The sequence below is a fragment of the Polistes fuscatus genome, unplaced genomic scaffold (genome assembly GCF_010416935.1).
Source record: "Polistes fuscatus isolate 324 unplaced genomic scaffold, CU_Pfus_HIC Scaffold4, whole genome shotgun sequence".
Taxonomy (NCBI): Eukaryota; Metazoa; Arthropoda; class Insecta; order Hymenoptera; family Vespidae; genus Polistes; species Polistes fuscatus.
Window position 1 is genome coordinate 8,801,938 of NW_025113118.1, and position 22,584 is coordinate 8,824,521.

The following is a 22,584-nucleotide window of genomic DNA, read 5'->3' on the forward strand; positions in this document are numbered from 1 at the left end:
ATCGAAACATATTGGAATGTAAATCATGATCGGTGAATGATTAGAAACATTTTTGATTAACCAATATTATACGTGTAAATACATAAATAACACACCTGTATGAAATATAGGTAAAGTAAAACTGTGTTAGAAATTTGTTAAGACATTGAGGAATGTTTCGAGATAAGACATCGAATGTTTGAAGACGACAAGCAAACTGCTGCGTAAGGATATGTTGAAGGATAACGGAAGAGATGATGGGTTGTTGGGTGTAATTGTTTTATACACTGTTTATTGTTAGTGTTAGTGTTGGCGATAGTGTAGTAGTAGTTGTGTAGTTGTTATTGGTAGTGGGTTTTGCTGTCATGCTGACAACGGAACTTGCTTTCAAGGCGAACGCGAGCCGCACGTATTTCAGGGTAAGCTTTGCAAACACGCAACGTTTGCTGCTGACTATACTTGCTTGGTGTGTCGGTACCATGCGCAAAATTCTAAACCCTCCAATGACAAAGGAAAACGACCGATCGAATTCTAATTAAATGCTGCAGTCCGTTTTCCGAAACTTTTCAAATTGTTTTCTTATTTTACGATTGAAATTATAATTCAACCTGTCAACTAAAATTCTCATACTAACATTAACAAACTTTTCTTTTTTCTCTTTTAATCGTTTCACACATCGATTATAACATTTTCTTCTATTTTTCTTACCCAATATATAAATTATCTTTTCATAGAAATTTAATTATATTATCGAGGTACACGCATAATTTTATTATTTCCCCCCTCACCATTTAATAATATTGGCAACACAGTAAGTGACTTTTATTAAAATATAAGATTTGAAAGTAAGTAAAAATTTGTATTTACAAATGAACAAGCATAGGAAATAAATATAATTTACTATTATCAAAATAAACGATTAGCGAATCAATAATAATATAATATAATATAATATATATAGCAATAATATTTCGTGTTGAAAAATTCGAACTGAAATTAAATCGTATGATAAATTTTAAAAAAAGAAAGAAAAAAAAAGGTAAATATAAATATTTATGTTATATCATTTTGATAATGAATATAATACTAGGAACGAATCGTTTAGGTATTTATACATGGAGATTTTATTCCTTCCTTCCCTTATTTCTTTTTTTTTCTTTTTTATTATATTTAATCATGCATGTGTCAAGGGGGTTAATATGTACGGAAGAAACTATAGGATCAATACTCTTTATGCAGATATAATAAAAGTGATGCCATCGATCGAATTTAAATATGATATAGCAGCTAGCGATAGTTGACCATCGTAAGAACATCGTACGATAGCATAAGCTGCGATTGTTATATGCTAGTTATTGTTATAGTTCAAGGCTCTTATTCCGTACTTTTAGTATTGCGACACGTAAGGGACATACATGTAAGTATTTACTTACACACGAGGTTAACTTGTTATTCGACAAGAACAACCGAGAATTATTTATTATTCGAGTTTTTTTTCTTTTTTTTTTCTCAATTTTCAAGTGTCAGTTCTTTTTTTATTTTTTTTATTTTTTTTTTCTCTTTTTCATCGAAATACTTTCACTCCTATGTAAATTTTTTATCCGCTTATATATAATCATCAATCCTATTTAATATTTTATATTTTATAACAAATATATTGAGAAATTTGTATAACACTTGTGTGTGCGTATATATTATTTTTTATTTAATATATATAGTATAAACGTTTAGAAATACAAGTAAACGATTTTATATGGAATAATTATGTAAATTAATTATTCTATATTAAACAAGATTATTTCAATCATTTCATAATAATAATAATAATAATAATAATAATAATAATAATATAAAACTCATTAAAACAATCGATTTGTATATTCATTAAAAAAAAAGAAAGATGGAACAATTACTTCTTATAAATATATAAAAATTAATTATGAATAATATTCCTATATATCGGGGAAATATATAGGATTGAACAAAAAAATCTTAGTTCATTTCTATGGTGGTTGTTGATATAATCCAATATTAATTATACGACAATCAAGTTAATCCTATTTTAATGTATTAACGTATCTAGAATCTCATTTAGTTTTCCGTACCTTTCTTGGAAAATCGAACACACCCAACGTTGGCGTGCCACTCGAGGAAAACAGATAATCTATTTTCGTTCCATGGTAGAATCTCAATCGGTTATCCATCTCTCTTTCTCTCTCGAGAGAGAGATTCATAGCATGAAGATTGAACTGGTATTAAGGCAATTAATTGAAGCCGACACTTTAGTTCCTGTAATTCACTATACCTCGGACTATAGTTGAAAAGGACATGTCACTACGATCTACGTTATTCAGTATGATTCTATTGAATCATACTAAATGTAATCATGCAAATATATTTCAACCACTATCCTAATAATTGCATGTATGAACACTAAGAAACTAAAAAAAAAAAAAATAATAATAATAATAGTAATAATAATAATAATAATAATAATAGAAAAGAACAACGAAGTAAAAGGAAATGAGAGAAAGAGAAAGAGAGAGTGAGAGAGAAAATATAATAAAAAAAATGAAAAAAAATGAAAGTAAAATGGCCGCGACCCATTAGGGGCAGAGAATCTATTTGTATTACGAAATCACTTTGTCAACAGGAGGGTAAAGCAAGGAATCGATGTCAGGGTTGCCTCGACATAGCGTTCGTTCTAAACGTCGATAAATCCTTCGGTTCACCGCGAATGTTTCCCGCTTATACCCATTGATCTCGTTCTACGATCAAATAAAATTCAACACCTTTTCCACCTTTACCACCCGTTCAACTCTTTTCAATCCCACAACCCCTGAAATTCTCAAACCCTTCACCATTCTCACGCACGTATTTCGCATAAGCGTAGGGATACGCGAAATAAATTATTGACGATTTGAAAATTCTTCTTAGGAATATTACGAAATGATAAATGTGTTTTGTTTTTTCTCTCTCTTTTCTTTATTTATTTTCTTTTTAATTATGTTATATTTCAATCTCGAAATATTTTAGGGTTTATGATCGTCTAGTTTTATTGTAATATTATATTATACTGTAAGAAGTATAATAAGATTGTCAGTTTGAGATTTGAAAGAAGTGGAGAAGGGTGGGTGGTTTAAGGGAGAAGAAAGTAATTATGTGAATAATTATTTTTTTTTATCATAATTACGAATAATGGTTGTAAACTTTGAAACGTATAACACGTCGTCGTAATATTCATAATATTATAATATTTTAATATCAATCATATATTCATCGTTTTATATTTAAATATTATTTATTTATATTTCAAAAACATTATTATCTTGGATAATATTATTATCATAATAATAATAATATATGACGTATCAAAGTTAAATTCCCTTTTCGATCGACTTTTTTTTGTTTGTAATCATTATTCTCGAAAAAGAATAAAATTATTCTATTATATTGTAATATAAGATAAAAATATTATAACGAACAATGTCGTAGCTCTATTGCAAACTTATTTCTACGTTTTTCTACTTATATTTGCATAATTAGGAGAAAGAATAGAGGGAGAGAGAGAAGGAGAGAGAGAGGGAGAGAGAGAGAGAAATACAAAAGAAATCTTTAAAAGAAGATCCTAAAAAATAATATAATGCAAGTTAGCTTTCATTCGAATTAAAACAAAAATAACAAAAATACTTGAACGAATTTAATCGCAATTTTAAATACACGCATACATAAATACAATTGATTCAAAATGTTATTAGAATTCACGGAACGGATAATCAAATGGGGGTGGTAGTAAACGAAAAAAAAAACAAAAAAAAGAAAACGAAGTAGAAACAAAAGGAAAGAGGGTAAATGCGCGACCGGAAGTTACGCGGTTCGTAATAGTTAAAACGCAGAAAGAAAGAAGGGAAGAAAAGAAAAGAAAAGAAAAGAAAAGTTACAAAAATTTTAAATAAAATTCGTATTGACAAGTTCGCGTATTTGTTAAAAAAACAAAAACATAACGCATTCATCGTTCCTCAATTCTCTTTCTCTCTCTCTCTCTCTCTTTCTCTCAGTTTTTTTTCTGTTTGCATTTGAAAAGAACATCAGTAAGTTTTTTTCCCTCTCGGTGCGTTGAAATGTTCCGAAAAGCCGGAACAAAACTTTTCCAGCATCTAACTCACCCCACGCCCTACCCTCCTTTTCTCTTTTCTTTTTCCTATTCCCGGGGCGCGAGAGGGGGCTGGGGGTTGGGTTGTTTAACAATAGAAGAACGGAAACGCCATTATGAAATTTTTCCGGGATACCACCGGACACCGATTGGACGAAAGCCGAAAACGAGTTTTTCGTTTTTTCGTTTTTGTTTTCCTTTTTTTTTTGTTTTTCATTTTTCGCGAGCGAAGCCTCCTCTCTCTCCTCTTATTTCCGTAAATGCAATATGCCTCTTGCATCTCTTTCTTTCTTGTTTTTCTTTTTTACCCTACTCCCTTTTTTCTCTTTCCCGTTTTTTACCGCTTTTTCTTTTTTTCTTTCTCTTGCCTTTACCTTACAACCCCCCTCCCGCCGCCTCTCCCACATCTACTTTTTCTGTACAATTTGTTTCGTTTTTTCCGTCGATACGTCGAACGAACAAAATTTTTACACCGTTCGATTTTTTTACGCGTTCGTTTATATTTTTCAAACGAACGATTCATTTTCTCATTCGTGTTTTTATGTATTGAGTTTTATTTTTTTTAACGAAAAAGAAAAAAGAACGAACGAACAAAATTAATAATATTTCTTTTGGGGATCTTTTTGGTATTTGTTATATTTTTTTTCTTTAAATATTTAAAATAAATAGAAATTATAAAAAAATATAATAGATAAGATAAATAAAAAAATATAATAATAAAAATATAATAGAACGATGGGGGGGAGTAGGTGTTTCATTATCATCGAGGGTAACACAGTAAAGGTTCCCCCATTTTTGACAAAACAAGTCGCCATATTGTCGTCAAATTTACTTTAACGTCATTTGTTCACCCCACCATCACTACCACGACCATCCCCACCACCACCATCCCCACCACTACCCACAAATTCATGCTACAAATATACGTCATGTTTCTTTGTATCATGCTATTGCCATTGCTATTGCTGCTGTTGCTGCTACTGCTACTGTTACTGTTACTGCTGCAGGTTAAGGTTACTTATCGATTGGCAAAGTCTGACCTAACACTGACATACTTCACTCGCGGCTTCGAGGTCTGACCTCTGTTCCGTATCGTGTATCGACCATTACCATAACCTTACGATTTATATAAGTTATATATCGCGTTTACCAGCGCTTCCACGATCATTTCTAAACGAGCAACCAATGTCCAACCCCTTCCTAACACCCCTCCCCCCGTATCCCCCCATCACCACCTTCGTTCAGTTTTAGATTACAACGATAACTAACCCGTTTTATATCTAACCCGTCTTCGTTATCTGATCGAATACTATGTCGCACGTTCTGTTGTTTCTTTTTTTTTTTATTTTTTATTTTAATTCTCGTTTCATTAGATCGTTCTGAAAGTAGTTTTTTATTTTTATTCCCTTTTTTTTTTTGGAAGTGTAAGTTAAAAGAAGATATTTTGATTGTTTTTTTAATTCAACGTGTTTCGCGAATGATCGTTAATTGTGGAATTTGGATGAGTTAGATACTTCGTTAGTATAGTTTTCTATTATTATAGTATTCTAGTATTCGAAGAAATATTGTTTTGCAAATGAACAAAGTTATCCTAGTTAGATAGAAAATAGTTAAACGTGCATATTCAGTGTGATCGTTAATCGATAAAAGTCGAATGAAATATTTGTCAATGTAATTTCAGTCCTCTGACATGTGGTTCACCAACTATGATGGAATCTTGGGGTCCAGGGAGGATAGGTACCCCACCACCCACTTTGCCAGTACCACCAGCTGGAACCAACAATGGCGGTGGTGGTATTGGTGTTGGTGGTGTTGGTGCGACATCAATGACGAGTGCAAATGTTGTACAACCGAGTACTACAGCCCCCATTGCAAGTCCCGAGGGTGTAAGTGACGTAAGTATATTGAAAAATTCGTATTATCCTTTAAGAAAACCACCCGATATTGCATCTCCAACTTTAAAAAACAAACTATAATACTATCTAGAAATTGTTTCCTTTTTTTAGGTTTAATCATTCTATTTTTTAACGTTTCTTATCGATTTTTCTAAAACAAATTATATGTCTATGATAAATCTGGACATATGATGTCATTTCATGCGAGATACCCTTCCGCTTATGTTAAAGGTTATCGTACGAACATAACCGAGTCGAGTTAATAGCATAATAGGAGGAAACGTATTTAGGCAGATTAAGTGCTTCTACATTAGAGATATAGGGTGAATATATATATATATATAGGGTGAATCAAAAGTTCCTACGTTCATTATTGAAATGAAAATTTATCATTCATACTTTCATCTTTTTTTCTTTTGATATGACAATAAATGTGCTTGAAATGCTTGGAAAATTCATATTACATAAAATTGATTTATTTAAAGATATTTTTGTTTAAATAAATGAATTTTTTAATGTAATTATATAATTATTGAAAAATCTTCTTAAATTTCTTACGAATAATATCAATCAAAAAGAAAATTAATTCGATGCGAAGAAATAATTTCAAATAGACTTTAATCGAATCGACAAATATTTCTATTATAAAATAAATCATAATTATATTTAATTTAAGATTATATGTATGATAGAAAAAAAACAAAAAGAAGATACGAATATACGTTCGAATTTGTCTGCCATATAGGTATCCCAGAAATCGGGAATATGGGAGGGTCCGAATTCGTCGAATGGTGGTGGTGGAGGTGGTGGTGGAACCACTGCGGAAGGTGGACCATCTCGAAGTGTTTCACACGCTGCAAGTTTAGATGCAATTTCGAGAAAGGCCATAAAACCGGATACGACCAGGCCGCCATGTCGCAGTCTCACCTGCAGCGTTTGTAAGTTCAATTTAAACTGATATTATTTTCCATTTACTTTATCTTTCTCTGTTTCTCTATCACTCTGTCTCTTTTTCTCTCTCTCTCTCCCTCTTTTTTACTTTATCAATGAATCAATGAATCAATGAATCAATCAATCAATCAATCAATCGATTAATCGATCTATCTATTTCCCAATTTATGGTAGTTTGTTCTTAACCCAGTACTCACGTAGTACTTAGATATACTTAAGACAACAACAAAAATATCTTTTTTCTCTGGATATTAACGTAAATGCTTGCAAGATGCTACGAAATTACTTATCTATGTTTCTACTACTTTACTTTTTTTTTAGCAGTTAATATTATAATATTATTATATATATTATGTATTACTTTTTTGGTAATATAGTAATTAATTCTTTAGTATTGCTTGTTACTATTTGTTCATTCGTTCGTTCGTTCGTTCGTTCGCAAGACTTCTTGACGCCATGGCATTCTAGTTCCGCGACTCGATCGATATCTGCCAGATACCGAGAAGAGACACTGGACTAGAGGGGGTGGGACGGGGGGATGAAGGGGCCCGAGCACGAACAACCAGATTACTTCTTCGAGTACACCATAGAAATTTGACCATTAATCCATAATTAATATCTTCGTCAAGTCACTCTTTCATAAATCATTTATGCTTTTTAATTGTGTTGTAACTTTAGCTAAATTGTTTCCATCTAATTTATGATTTGATTTGATTTTTGATTTTGTTTAAATGATAAAATATATTCTGTTTTCTTTTTTTTTCTTTTTATTTATCTCGACGAAGTTGTGGATTTGTTGTATGATACCATTTGTGCGAATGTAGTTTTGTAATTATATTAGAATGATCGTTGAAATGATCCAAGGAAAAATGAGAATTCAATTTTTTCGTCATTGAATAATTATAAATATGGAATTGTAAATATATATATTTGGTATAATGTATGGAATGTATAATATAATTTTTGTCGAATAAGAATATTGCATATATTGTTCAGTCGTTTGTTAACTTAGCTATCATATATATTATATACGTACATATATATATATTTTAATATTATATCGCATGCTATCTTTTTTCATGACACAAGTGTTGACGGGTTAGTGTGTGACCTTTTGCCTTTAAATGTCGTGTAATCTGTAATTGTACTTTGTCATATTGTATGTTCGAAGGAAAAAAAAGAAAAAAAAGGATTAAAAAAAAAGTAAGAATATTATATCGAATTTTTCGATATAAAACGATATTAAGAATAATGGCGGATAAATGGTTACGAATTCAAATAGCCCGCCGAAAATAAATACGAAATGGTAGATAGTATAAATGTAACAATTAAATGTTTGAACAATTATTATGAAATCCTTCGTTCGTATTTCTCTGCGAGTAGATTTGGTATTATTGTTTTTTTTTTCGTACGCAATTAATTGTTTTCATTGTATAAACATATTTGTTATTATCTTTTAATTATTTTTGATTTATTTTTCGTTTTTTCTTTCTAATAATTTGTCTATACTCGTCCATCCGTCTTTTTTACAATCTTTGTTTAATTAATGTTTAAAAAAAAACAACACGCATATTTCTCCCTTTCCTCGTCCCCCATGCCCCCCCACCACCATCTTTTCTCTTTCTTCATTTTTTTTTTCACATGAATTTTATTTCTTCTTCTTCTTCTTCTTCTTCTCCTTCAGCAATAAAAAAAAACAAAAAAAACAAAAATTAAATCAAACTAACAAACCAACTATGAAACAAACAAACAAACAAACAAATCCCCGTATTGTCAAATTCAAAAGTCAAACATCGGAAAACTATTTTAGTAGCGGGCAGAGGTAGCGAACACGTCACCCTCGAGAGAAGACCAGCAACAGTCGATAACCTCACCGAAGGTAAAACAGGAAGAAAGGGGCACTCCCTTGCTCCATCTTGGTTTTTCATTTTACCGACCGAGTCGAGCCGGCGAGTTTGCACCCCCCATTTAACTACAAACTCTTACCAACCGCTTGCGGCTTCTTTTTATTTCGTTTTTTTTTTCCTTTAATTTCATGAGCTTACTTTTTTTCCAAGAGATAACGTTACTCGTTGTCCGAACGGAGAAAGCTTTCATAGGCCTGTGTTTTTATTGCTCACAATCTACTACTACTACTACTACTATTACTATAATTACTACTACTATTATAATAACTATTACTACTACTATTATTATTAAATGGTCAATAAGTTCATACAGTTTTTGTCGTTCATTCATTTTTATTTGAGAAAATATTATATTTAATTGGTAATATTTTGATTTAAATATAAATTTATTTGTAATACTATTTATATTTGTTTTTTTTTTTTAATATTTTTGAAGTTATACTTCTTTTGGCGCGTTTGGGAAAATGTAATGGGGAGTGATTTGGTTCCGAGCGTCTGGGAAAACGACACCATGAAGTTTGTCGTTATTTACGACGCGCGGCAAATACGATTTCAAGTTTACGGCATGAAGTTGTCTCTCTTCTTCTTCCCCTTTTTTTCTCAAGCGGGTCACCCATCCAAATACTAATCGTACTCAGCGCTGCTTTACTTAAATGATCGAGCGGGAACTAATGCTATCACAGCGCCATGGCCGTTGACGCATAAAGTAATTCGATATATCTCCCTAATATTTAGCGTGGACTGATATCTATATTTTGATATTTTCTTTTTCTTTCTTATATATATATATAATAAATCGATCGATTGAAAATATGTTTCTTTTCTTTTTTTTGTTAAATAAATAAATAATAATAATTAGTAGCTTATCTTCTCATACTTTCAATCCTCCCCCTTTTTACCTGGTAACGCTATATATATATATATATATATATTTATAAAATTAAAAAATTAAATAAATGAATACAGATATAATAATAAAAGAAAAATAATCTGCTTACATTAGCTAATATTATCGATCAACAAGCAGGGAGGGGGGAACAGGTTTCTTTTTATCAACTATATTCTATGTAAAAAGTAAATTAATAATAATAATAATAATTATATAATAATAATAACATTAATTAAAAAATAAACAAGGAAAATTAAAAAGTAACAAGGAAAATTATTAATGATAATAATAATAATAATTATTATTTTCTTTTTAAGTTATTTTTTTTGAAGTTATTTTTGAGGTTATTGAGGTTATATTCGTTTTGGTACGGCAAAGAAGTATAACTTCTTACGTGCGTATATAAGTAAACACACCAGCTTTTTTTTTATTCTTTTTTATATATATAATTATTATTATTATTTTTTCTTTTTTTTAAGTTATTTTTTTTCTTTGAAGTTATTTTTTTAAGTCATTTTTGAGGTTATTGAGGTTATATTCGTTTTGGTACGCCAAAGAAGTATAACTTTTTACGTGCGTACATAAGTACACACACCAGTTTTCTTATAATAAAAATGAATGAACGAGACAAATATCGTTTTTCATGGGAACTTATTGTTCGATTTAATATTATTTTTGTTACTTATTTGAAAGTTGCATTATATATTGTATAATTCAACAGGGGTGCCGCCAGTTTGTAAAAGCTCTGAAATTGTATTTACATAAATTTACATTTACTATTCTCTATTTTATCAAACGAGCACCGTAGCCTCGCTCGGCCAGCCACGTTTGCGCACCAATCAACACCGCTATTATTACGTTTTCTAATGCTTTATACGATCATTTGCAATCATCGATGACGACAATACATTTAATCTCTATTTTATACGATAGATACAAATTTTATTTATTTATTTAATTAATTACATCAATTTTAAATGTCATTGAAATTTTGTTGGCAATTTTTCTACGGGTAATGAAGAAATCGTTTTTATCGACATCGCGGGGGTATAATTTTTTCTTTTTTTTTGTTTAAATTAATTTCCTCGATAAGTTGAAAACGTTCGGCTGGTCGAGAGAATGAAATAATACTCTTATTATAGTGATTTTTTTTTTTTTATAGTTACGATTTAAATATCATAATCAGCCGAATTTATCTTGTCTCATTTAAGGGATGTTTTTAATAACGAATTTAATGAAAATATGAAATTAACTATATTCATATATATATTTGCAGTTATATGTAACGTGTTAGGAACATTGTGCAATATCGAATGTGTTTCAATTTTTATAAATATATTAATCATTGTACAAACCATCATCGAATATATTCATCTATTCATCGTTTCTATTTCTACGAGAGTTTTGACATATTCATATTTATCAACAGGATGAGATATTTAAATAAGGATAATTAATTCTAATTAATGTTATTTATGGTTTTATGAAAAAAAAGAAAACAAAACAAATGACGAATATTTCAAAATTTTCTAAACAGATTATTTTACCATTACACTAACCCTTTTTTTCGAGAAGTATAAACCTATGTAAAATTAATAACTCTAATAAAATCATAAATAACAAAGATATTTAAATATTCCTATTTAAATGTCTCACGTATTTTAAAGTATAGAATATTGTCTTAACAAAAAAAGAAAAGAAAAATGATTGACACCGTTTTATGACGAACATTTAAAACTTCGTTCTTTCTTTCACAGGTATGCAGCTTCTATAGTGCGGATTGATTAACTCATTTACTGACACACTCTTATTTAATGCTTTTAGATCGAGATATAGGCTCGGTTTTTTATTTTTTTTTGTTTAAATTCCTTAATTATCCATTCACTTAGATATCAGTAGATTATTGAATTAATTCACTTGTAATTGATTGTTATTTTAGTCTCTCGTATATTTATTATGTATCATTAAATTTGAATTATTACGTTTAATATAATTTTAATAAATATTCATACATTCTTTGTTTTGTATTAATTATTATCGGATATTCCTGTTTTATTTAATATTTTTTAGTGTGTCACAAGTTGAGTATCTATAAAGTTTATCTGCTTGACGTTAACATTCATCGCAATTATTTTATTTGTTTAGAATTTTTTTAGAATAAATGTTTTAGTAAGTCTTGCTTTCTTTTATTTTTTTTAGAAATTAGTTTTATGAAATTATTATTAAAGTATTACGAAGTATAACGAATTGGGATCGAGCCTGTATTTCGTATTTCTAGAATTTTAGAATATAACAGAAGTAAAAATAAATTTTATCTATGAGATATATAAATATATTTGAAAAAAAAAATATGAATCAACGAATAATTTTGACAAACAACGATGGATAACATTGACGTTTTCCCTCTTTTAGCAGCGAAACATTCGAAAATCTTCCCTGGTGTTGCATCGGAAAGCGATTTACAAAAATGGAGAACATCCAAGGATCGAAAATCACCTTCTCTAAGCCAAATGGGACCGGATTCTATCAAACACAAAGTAAGATAACATTTTATATTTTTCATAGCGATTTATATTAATTTACATTTGATTTTCTTTTGTATTTATTAGTTACTGTATATTATTGTATATTATGCATTTTAGATTATTTTAATTCGTCAAAAGAAAAATCTAAAAGTTCTTAAATAATTTAATAACAGAAAGATTAAATTTCCAAAGCCACCTTTTTTCTTTTTTAGATTGCAAAACTACGAAGCTTACTTGTTGAATTTAAAAAAAAATGAAAAACCTAATTGAGAATCTAAAAATAAAATGAAAATAATTTAATTCATTGCTTAAATTATTTACGAACTTTTGGCACACCTTTTGCAATACTCGTGCATATCGAATAAAAATGATTAACCCGATTAGATTTGAATATGAATTTGATTAGAAATTTGAATGATTAAATACGATCAGAATATGAAATGTAAGGATTACTAGGAACAACCCTTATATAGTACAGTAGGCTTATGCATGTTCAAAAATTAGTAATTTTTTTCTTTGTTTACTGTGTACTATAAGTGGGTTAATATTTTGTAATTAATATAATAAAATATATATATATGTGTGTGTATGTATACGTACACAAATATATTTTATATTAATTTTCGCATATAATAAATATTCATGAACATTATATCAATTTATCTGTACATAAATACTAATTAGTAATAATAATAATAATAATGCGTATATATGTATATATGTCGTACCAAGGAAGACAAAAAGGAAGAACAAAAATTTATATTGTTGTTTCTTATTTTACAATTTTTTAGTTCTCTCTGCAGGACAACGGCTCGGCGAAATATTTTCAAGGAGCAATGCACACGCCAAATATGGGTGAAAAAGTAGCACAGGTAAGGGCACGAACAATTTTTATCCTATCTATTATTTTTCTTTTTTTTGTTTTTTTTTTTAAATAGAAAAAAGAAAAATGGCAGATTGGTGCTCGACGAAACACAATCGATTGCAAATCGTAACACCTTCGAAGTATCATCGAATGATTATTATTTTCTTATATGGGGTAGAGACTTATATACATACATACACATTTAAAAGTATATTTTAAAACCCTTAGTTTGTTTTTATCAATCACGTAGAAAACGATATTCATTTTCATTTTTCTCCTCTTTTATTTTGTTTAAATTAGTAACGTTTGTAATCGTTAGAATAGTTCCTTTATTTTGTCTTGGATATACTTTAATACGGCCCTGGACTGGCGCCATTCAGACTATGCCGCAGTATCGTGTGTAAAATAATTCAAGCACACTACTTGGAATGATTTTCTACGTGTGTCGAGAATTAACAGCTAGTTTCGATATTTAGAATTAGAATTCGTTTTTTTTTATAACGCTAATACAAGTAAAATTGATTTGTGAAATCATTTGAAGAATAATATTTGATATTATTCTGTATTAAATATTCCATACGATTTATTTGTTCGTATGTATAGGTATTTATTGGATAACTTTTCAAAGTTATTGTCGAGTTATAGAAAAATATTTGTAATATTAAAAATATTAAACATGCTATTCAATACATATTTACACGTACCGAATATTTTTTCGAAGAACAAAAAATTGATACTCGACTATTCTAAAAAAAAAAAAAACAAAAAAATGATTAAACTTTAACCTCTCAACAATTTCTTTAGAATATTTTTTGGGGATGGGTTGATTCTGTAAGGTTCTTAGAAAAATTCAAGTATCTCGTCTTGTCATTCCTGTCATCTCGAGGGGGTTGGTAAGAGTAAAAAGAAGGGGATGAAGAGAATTTTTTTCAAGTGATTCTCACCTCACTCGAACCCCTTTTTCTAAGACGGTGTTACAGTTTTTAAACAATTTTCACGTTTCGTGCCTACATTGAAGTACTTATCCTCGAAGCAAACTTCCCCCAAAGGTATACACGAATATATATATGTTTGTTGAATATACACATATATGTTTGAATGTATTACATGCAGTTCTACCTATACAAGGTGTCCCGAAAGTAGCTTCACGATTTTTAATACATCAAGTATATGAATGGATTCATATTTACATAAATCCACAGGTGTATCAAACTGAAGTATGTCAAATAGTAGTTTTAAAGTGTTTAGTAACCAACGGTGTTAACGTTCGAACGATAGACTATTTGTTCTTTTTGTTGGACGAAATAGAAACATGGTCTAACCCAACGTTAGTATCGATAACCGATAGTAGAATACTACACGACTGCAAAACAATTTCTTTTTTCTTTTTTCTTTGTCGTTATTTTCTCTTCTCGAAAGTCTCGTAGGTTGGTCGTCGACCGTACGGTTGAATAAAAATATAAATGTTGGATAGAAAAAATGATTGAAATATTTAGAAAATTTATATCATAAGCTGAAAAATATATTTTTTTTAAGAGAGAAAAAGGAAAACAAGAACAAGAATGCTAGGTAAGCGAAAGGGGTTTGAAATATATATTTGCGTTCAAGTTACGTTTAAGTTCGTCTCGACGATTATTCGTTGTATTTTTCTCGAGTGGAAAAAGGAAAAGAAGAAAAAAATACAGAATGGCAGTGGAATCCGATCAATTCTTACAACAATTCGTTTGAAATGAAGAAAATATTACAACAATGTCTTTAAAACGTGCCGACTTTTGTACGACAATATAAATTTTCACAATAAAAAAAAAAAACTAAAAGGAGATAAATAAAATAGGCGAGAAAATCGAATATCGATAGAAGAAGAACGCCTTAGGTGCGAGTCGATGTATCAATTTTAAATTGAAATAAACCGTGTCGATAAGGAAGAACTCGATATCAAAGAAAAAAGAAAGAAAAATCCTTCCTTTGCCTGGTTGAATTCTTTCGTAAGGATGGAACAAAAGTATTGTGTCATTTTGCATAGAGAAGAAAAAGAAATAAGTATGGAAGAAAAGAAGAAAAAAGAAAATAAAGGGGAAAATTCGTCGATTAGAATATGGAAGAAGAGAAGTTACCCCCACTACTCCCTCTCAACCCCCACCACTACCATTGGCGATTTGCCTCTGGCTAAAGTACCGGAAGAAAAAACGAGACGGAACTAGACAGACTGAGTGATGGAGTGAGAGTGGGGGAAAGAGATAGAGAAAAGATGCGCGCGCAGGTTTTACCGCTAGGTGGCCGGTAGTTTGGTATCCTCGTCGACAGACGGCGTGCTGGTCAGTGTCGCAGTGTCCCCCGTCCTGCCCGGCAGGTTGCACACCGTCGGCACTCCGTCCACGTCGTCTCCGAGGGAAAAAATTCGCACACATATGTAAACGGTATCGAAAAAGAAATTCGAAGAAGCTTTTTTTGAACTCTTCTTCACGGGCACGTATTATATTAACGTTCGAACGAAAAAAAAAAATATATATATACACATATATATTTTAAAAAAGAATATATTTTATTTTTATTTTATTTTTTTTTGGTTTTTAAAAATAAACAAATTAAGAGAGAGAGAAAGAGAGAGAGAGGAACGATGATTCGAAGGATAGAAAAAAGAAACGTAATTGGAAGAAAGGAAAAAAAATATATAATATTAATTAATAATTAAATATTGCATGCCAATTTTTGTCGAAAGTAAAAAAGTAAAAAAGAAAGAAAGAGGAAGAGGGTGAAAAAGAAGAAGAGAGAGAGAGAGAGAGGGGGGGTAGTAGTCATAGTCGGTAGGTGGTTATTATCGTCGATCGAAGGTGGAACGTTGCAAAATGGATTTTGACCTCCTCATCGCGTTCGCGTCTCCTCCTCGTCCTCGTCCTCGTCCTCGTCGTCGTCGTCGTCGTCTTCGTCATTGTCGTGGTTGTCATCACAGTCGTCGTTAGTATTGACTTGTGCGTCACGACCATCCATCATTCGTAAACGAATTAACATTTTTTTAATTTTATAACAACTTTCATTATAATCGTTAGTTTATTTTCTTTCGTTTATAAAACCACGAGTTCTCATCGATCAGGGGTGAGGGTGGGGATGGTGATGGGTGCTAAAACGTGTTCATTTCCTTTTTTTTTTTCTTATATTTCAACCTCTCCGGGTAATATTATTTTGTCCCCTAATATCTTTCCATTTATTTCGTTGATTCGTTGATGAAGAATAAGAACAAAATATTCTATGGAAATAAAAAAACATCGATTAATAATCGCAGTTCGTAAACTCTCGGTAAATCTTAGATCGATTCGAATCTCCCTCCATTTCTTTTCCTTTTCTCTTATGATCCGAACGTTTAGGGAGGGTAGGGGGTAGCAGGAGAGGGATAAAGAAGCGCGAAGTAATCGAATCGTGGTCTGCCCCAACAGACAACGCGCGAGAAGAAGAAGCCCTTCTTGGCAAATGAGCGTTAAAGTGCTGCTACTGTTGTTACAAAGACGTATTAATGCGATGTGTGTGCTTGTTTGCTAAAAAGATAGACAAAGATAGAGATAGATAACCGAACGAATAAGAGAAAGAGAGAGAGAGAGAGAAACGTGGCTCGTTTCATTCTATCTTCTTGTGCAACGTCATTTTGACCGAACAAAAGGAAAACTGGATCGGGAGTGGAAGGGTTGAAAATTTAGCCTCGTCCCTAATATATTCTTCTGCTCGTGTGTCCCTCTATTTATTTATATTATTATTTATATAAAATTTTACTATATTTCATTTTTATCCTTATATGTATTATTATTTTTTTAATCGTCTCTTCCATTAGTTTGCATTTCTTAAAATTTTGTTTGGATTATATAATTATATTCATGAGGGTGAGAGAAAGAGAAAAAGAACGAGAAATAAATGAAGTATTAGAAATTATATATCCTAACGATACGATTACAACAACAACAACAATAATAATAATAATAATAATAATAATAATAATAATAATAATAATAATAATAATAATAATAATAATTTGATCACTGAAAAAAATTGAACATATTTTACTGGACTGTTTGTAAAATTCGATTCTTTTTGGATTTTGACCCACGTGCGCTCGAGAACGCGTGTGTGCGATCGTGTATATATATATATGCGTGTGTGTGCGTGTGCGTGGAGAGGTATGTGTTTAAGTAAGTTTCTACACGCATACTAATACGTTAGAATTTGTTTGTCGGTGTTATATACCATTGCGCGGATATGCGTGCGCGCAATGAAATTTAACGGGGTAAATAAAATGGCGGACGAAAGGTTTACGAGGAGGATTCGAGAGACTTGCATTAGTAAAATAATAAAACATCTTCTATCGCGTGAGAAGAGATAATTTAAAATATTAAGTATATTTGTTTCTCTGTTTCTAGATTATTTTTTTATTTCTTTTTTTTTTATTCTTTTTCTTTTTTTTCCTATCTATACGCTTTTACCTTCCTATCATTTACTATTATTTTTTGTCTTTTTTCTTTTTTTTTTGGGGAGCGGGTTCTTTTAAACGAAAAAGTGTTGATCCGAATAAAAATTCGGTATACGCTTGTAATATAAATAAATAGCGATTAGGTCATCTTCATTTGTCATCGTTTAACAAGATCTAATTTTTAGGATAAAATTATCAAATGCATTTGAGATAAAACGTAATTATTTAAAACGGTTGATATACTTAAAACATCGATTCGACACTAATGTATAATATATTTTCTCTCTTTAAAAATGAAAAATAATTACTCCATTCTACGGATAATAATGTATTTGTATTCGTATTCTTCTTCCCGTTGACTAAACGAAAAAAAATCGCGAACACAAATAAAAATAAAAAGTATTGTCAAATATCGCAAAAGTTGCTAATACTTCATGCTAATCGATATCATTATTTCCATTATTCTTATATCTTTCGATTGTTATATAGTTTTGTTCGCTAATGTAACGAAACATATGTATAGGGAAAATTTGTTGGCTTAAGAATACGATAAGCGGTTAAGAATAAGAAAAGGATGAAGTAGCAGAACAAGAAGAGAAAAAAGAATAAGAAGAAGAAAAGGAATAGGAGGAGGATGAGTAGGAGGAAGAGGAGGAGAAGGGAGGGAGGGGGTGGATTAGAGATACGGGTTGGTCCAACTTGTGCCAAACGTATCAGCAGCGAGAGTCCATTTTCCTTTTATCGACAAAATCAATGGTTAACTCTGTCTCTCTTTCTCTCACACTCATTTAGAAACGGGTGTGTGTTCCCATCGTGAAACGGGCCACCTGCCAAAACATTTCCTGACCTAGAAGGCATTCGGTATATTTGGTAAGATCAGGACTAGAGGAACGGGGATTGGGGTAGAGTGAGATGGGATGGGGTGAGGGATAAATCAGGGATAAGACGTGTTTAAAAAAAGAGATGGATGTAGTAATAGATATATATAGGTATGAAAAGTTAGAGAAAGAGAGGAAAGGGTGGAGAGGTGAGGAAGAATTTCTCAAGTGGGAGATGACAAACGAAAATCTATAGAAATTCGGTGGGATGGGGTGGGGTGTTTGGTTTCCTCCTAGTGTATCCTTTTAATCGGCTCATTCGTAAACGAACTAACTCGGTGACAAGTTCAGGAATCATAGACGATTTATAAATATTTTTGTTTGATTTGATTAGTTTGTTTGCATGTTTGTTTGATTGTTTGTTTGGGGAACGAGTAATTATTGATAAACGAGATTAATATACTTGTTTCAAGATGTTTTATTCCAAAGTGTTAGTTATATGGAACAATTCGCGTGAAAAAATAAGTTAGATGAATGAAAGATGAGAAGAAGAAGAAGAAGAAGAGAGTTTAGGGGTAATCGAGGAAAAAGGATTTAAGAAAGAAACGTTTGTTTTTCTTACTCCTTTCGATTATTTCCTTTCTCTCTCTTTCTTTTTTTCTTTCTTTCTTTCTTTCTCTCATTCTTTTTTATTTTATTTCTACTCTTTTCTTTTTCTTTTTTTAAGTCAACCGCTGTCCAATTAATCTTACACGACCGAGTTGATCTTTCTAACGATCCAAAGTTTTTAAAAAATAAATAGTAGTAGTAGAGTAACAGTATGGTGAGGGGGAGGGGGAAGGGGGATTCTTTTAATTGCTGCGTATTTTAAACCTAACGAACGATTTGCGAATACGCCCTGATGATTTAGTTTGAGCCTTTTTTTTCTTAATTAAAAAATAAAAAAATAGGGGAGAAAATGGGAGAAACGAGAGAAAAATAGCGAATAGCTTTCTTTTCCCCCCTCTCGTTTTTATTTTCATCCATTTAAATCTTTCTTTTAATAATAATAATTTTCGTTTCGTTTGTGTATTTCGAACGTTGACCGATTGAAAGAGAGATTTTTTTCTTAAGGGGGGGAATCCGGGGGAAAGGAAAAGGGGGTTTACGCGTTAAATTCGTCAATTTTTTGTGCAATGCAATTTTAAAATATATATTTCTTTCCAAATGCAAAATAAAAAGAAAATAATAAAAATGTGGTCATATATTGCAAGTTGTTGTTATTGCATTTATATTTTACGTGTTGACAAGTTTGCATTTCTATGAAACTCGTAAATTTTGTTCTCTATATAAACCGTGGAAGGTCGTGTAGTCACAAAGTGATCAATGAGTTGGCGTCCTTGTATCGTTGTCGTAGTCGTCGTAACATAACCTATACCACTTTCATTCTCTATTTCACTCTTACGCGTGGTCATATGTATTATTTTCTCTCTACTCTTTCTCTCTCTCTCTCATATACGAACGTAATATATATCTTTCTCTTTCTATTTGAAACACGGCTCGAACATAATGCGCTTCTTTCTCGAACGTTAGTCCGCAGTCCGACCTCTCTCCGGTCTTTACGGACCGGATAACTCAGACTGACAGATAACAAAAAATAAAATTCTCTCATTTTGTTTATGAATTACTCGAGAAAAAATAATTTCGTTTCTCGATCAAATTTATTTCTAAATTTTTTTTCTTTTTTTCTTTTCATCTAATATAAATATTATACATGGTTAAAACGATCGTACGAATTTTTGTATCGCAGAAAAAGTCACGAGTAGCGGTTCGTTTATAAACAAAAAAAAACAAACAAATATTCGACGATAAGTGGAGAAGATAAAAAGGAAAATTACAAAGAAGAAGAAGAAGAAGATGATAATATTATCAGTTTGTGTGAGAAAAATCGAATATCGATACGTATGTCGTAACTAAAAACGAATTTTTTTGTCTACGTTAATATAAAAACGCAAGACTGTATAATAATAATAATAAAAAAAAAAAAAAAAAAAAAAAAAAAAAAATAATAATAATAATAATAATAATAATAATAATAATAATAATAATAATAAAATTATTGAAAATCGTTCGCGAGAACGACGACGATGATGCGTCATCGTTCGGATCTTTGCCAATTATTTTTTGGTGAAAAAGAGAAGAGGACTAGGAATATGGTGAATAACAAACAACAACAACAACGATTAAATAAAACGAAGGAAGAATCTTTGGAATAACGTTGGTTTGATTAACGAGTGGGTGATCAAAGTTAAAAGAAAAGAAAAAAAAATAGAAGGAAAGAAAGAAAGAAGAAGATAAAGAAGGGAGAGGATCGATTGATCTGATCAATAATAGTAACTGCCTAACACAATGGAATAAGCAACGAATTTATACAAATTATTTTCTAAAATAATTTGATACTCTTACTTTATCAATCATTTATGCTCGTAATTATTCATAATCTTCTCGATATTGCAATTACCTCCTACCTCCCCTACCCACCCCCCCGGCCACCCTCGCAACGTTTTCTTCGTCCGAATATAAAAGTTGAATGGAAAATTAAAAAACAATAAAAAAAAAACTCTTAGAAATAGAGGAATAGAAGTAAAAAAAATAAAAAAAAGTAAAAAGAGAGATAATAAAATAGAAAAAAAAGAAGATAATAATAATAATAATAATAATAATAATAATAATAATAATAATAATAATAATAATAAAATAAGATCGTTTGTATAGACAAAAATTGCGTAAATGACCTAAATGAGCGATGACGACGAAAGGGTAATAACAGGAGCCGAGGTGTTGTCTTTGCGTAAGTCACGTTGGGTGGAAGAAGTAAAAAAAGAGGAAGAGGGGGATACCGAAGAAGAGGAGGAGGAGGAGGAGGATAACGAAAGAAGTGAAGAGGGTGAAGCACTCGACTCCTGTGAACTGGCGCCCCACAGTGCAATGAGTGTGGGGGCTGGTAGGGTCGACTCCCCCAGCCCCCAGGATATTAGGCTCCTCCATGATCTTGTCGAGGACCTTTCCAAGGAACAAGATGAGAAGATCAGACCGCGTGCCGAACAGGTGAGCTTTTATTTACCTTCGAATAGGATTCAACATTTATCCTATGATCTCTTGCGTGATCAATGTTAATGAAAATTACATTGGTTATTGTAAAATGTATATGATTAACATTTATTCTCGTGATTTGAAATATTATTCTCAAGGAATAATTATCTATAATATTTTTCTTGTTTTTCCTTTTTTTTATATTTCAGTTCAATTAAAATATTATTTGGATCGTATATAACTTATTTGAAATATTTGATCAGATTGGTTATTTTAAAATGTATACGATTAACATTTATTCTCGTGATTTGAAATTATTCTCAAGGAATTATTTATATAATTTTTTTTTTATATTTCAGTTCAATTAGAATATTATTAGATCAAGCATACGATATACGAGAATTATTATTAAATCGAATATCACAGATCAAGTATAATATTATTAGATTATTAGATTAAATAGAATGTCATTTGAAATATTTGATCAGATTTTGTTCATTAAATTCAACGTGATTCTAATTATTCGTTTATTTTAGAAGAAAGAAATGTTTATTCATACGTTATAATTGATATATCAATTGTATGTGTGTGTGTGTGAATTATTTTTTTAAATAAGATATTAAAAATATATGAGAGAAAAATTGATCGGTAAGTAATTTCGTTTCTATGATTATAAATAAAAGACGAATTTAAATAATAACAAATTATCGAATTTGATAAATTCAACTTTCTTCGATGATCGATTATCTAATTACCTTTCCGAAAAAAAACAAATGGAAAAATAATTCACTGATTCTGTACGAATAATATTCGAGTAAGTAGTAATAATAGTAAGTAATATCAGTAGTAGTAGCAAATACGCTATAGTCAGACAATGCCAATGCACACATTTCGACATCTATTGTGTCGAAGGAACAAAAGGGATAACAAAAAAAACCGGGAAAGGGACGAGAGAACGAATGAGTGGGTGGTGGGTTAGGTGGAGAATGTGGGAATCAAATGAAGATAATTACGGTGATGTAACGAACAATGTAACATTTTTGTTTCCCTAATCGTTTTTTATCATCGATCCATTTA

General features: G+C 30.7%; 1 protein-coding gene and 1 long non-coding RNA gene across 14 annotated transcripts in view; both read left to right on the top strand.

Moving 5' to 3' along the window:
* LOC122521415 (potassium voltage-gated channel subfamily H member 2) overlaps window positions 1-22,584 on the top strand; it is a 122,348-nt gene that overhangs the window by 54,762 nt on the left and 45,002 nt on the right. For 10 of the 13 annotated variants that reach the window (XM_043642128.1, XM_043642129.1, XM_043642137.1 and 7 more), the window contains exons 5-9: window positions 5,814-6,027; window positions 6,773-6,965; window positions 8,789-8,857; window positions 12,187-12,311; window positions 13,091-13,171. In XM_043642128.1, the coding sequence (XP_043498063.1) occupies window positions 5,814-6,027; window positions 6,773-6,965; window positions 8,789-8,857; window positions 12,187-12,311; window positions 13,091-13,171 (682 nt within the window). The remainder of the gene's footprint in view (window positions 1-5,813; window positions 6,028-6,772; window positions 6,966-8,788; window positions 8,858-12,186; window positions 12,312-13,090; window positions 13,172-22,584) is intronic. The other 3 variants (XM_043642135.1, XM_043642132.1, XM_043642133.1) reach the window with 3 other exon arrangements.
* On the top strand, window positions 13,341-20,302 carry LOC122521416. The gene is made up of 2 exons (XR_006304753.1): window positions 13,341-15,581; window positions 20,225-20,302. It is a non-coding gene; the product is annotated as an uncharacterized LOC122521416 (long non-coding RNA).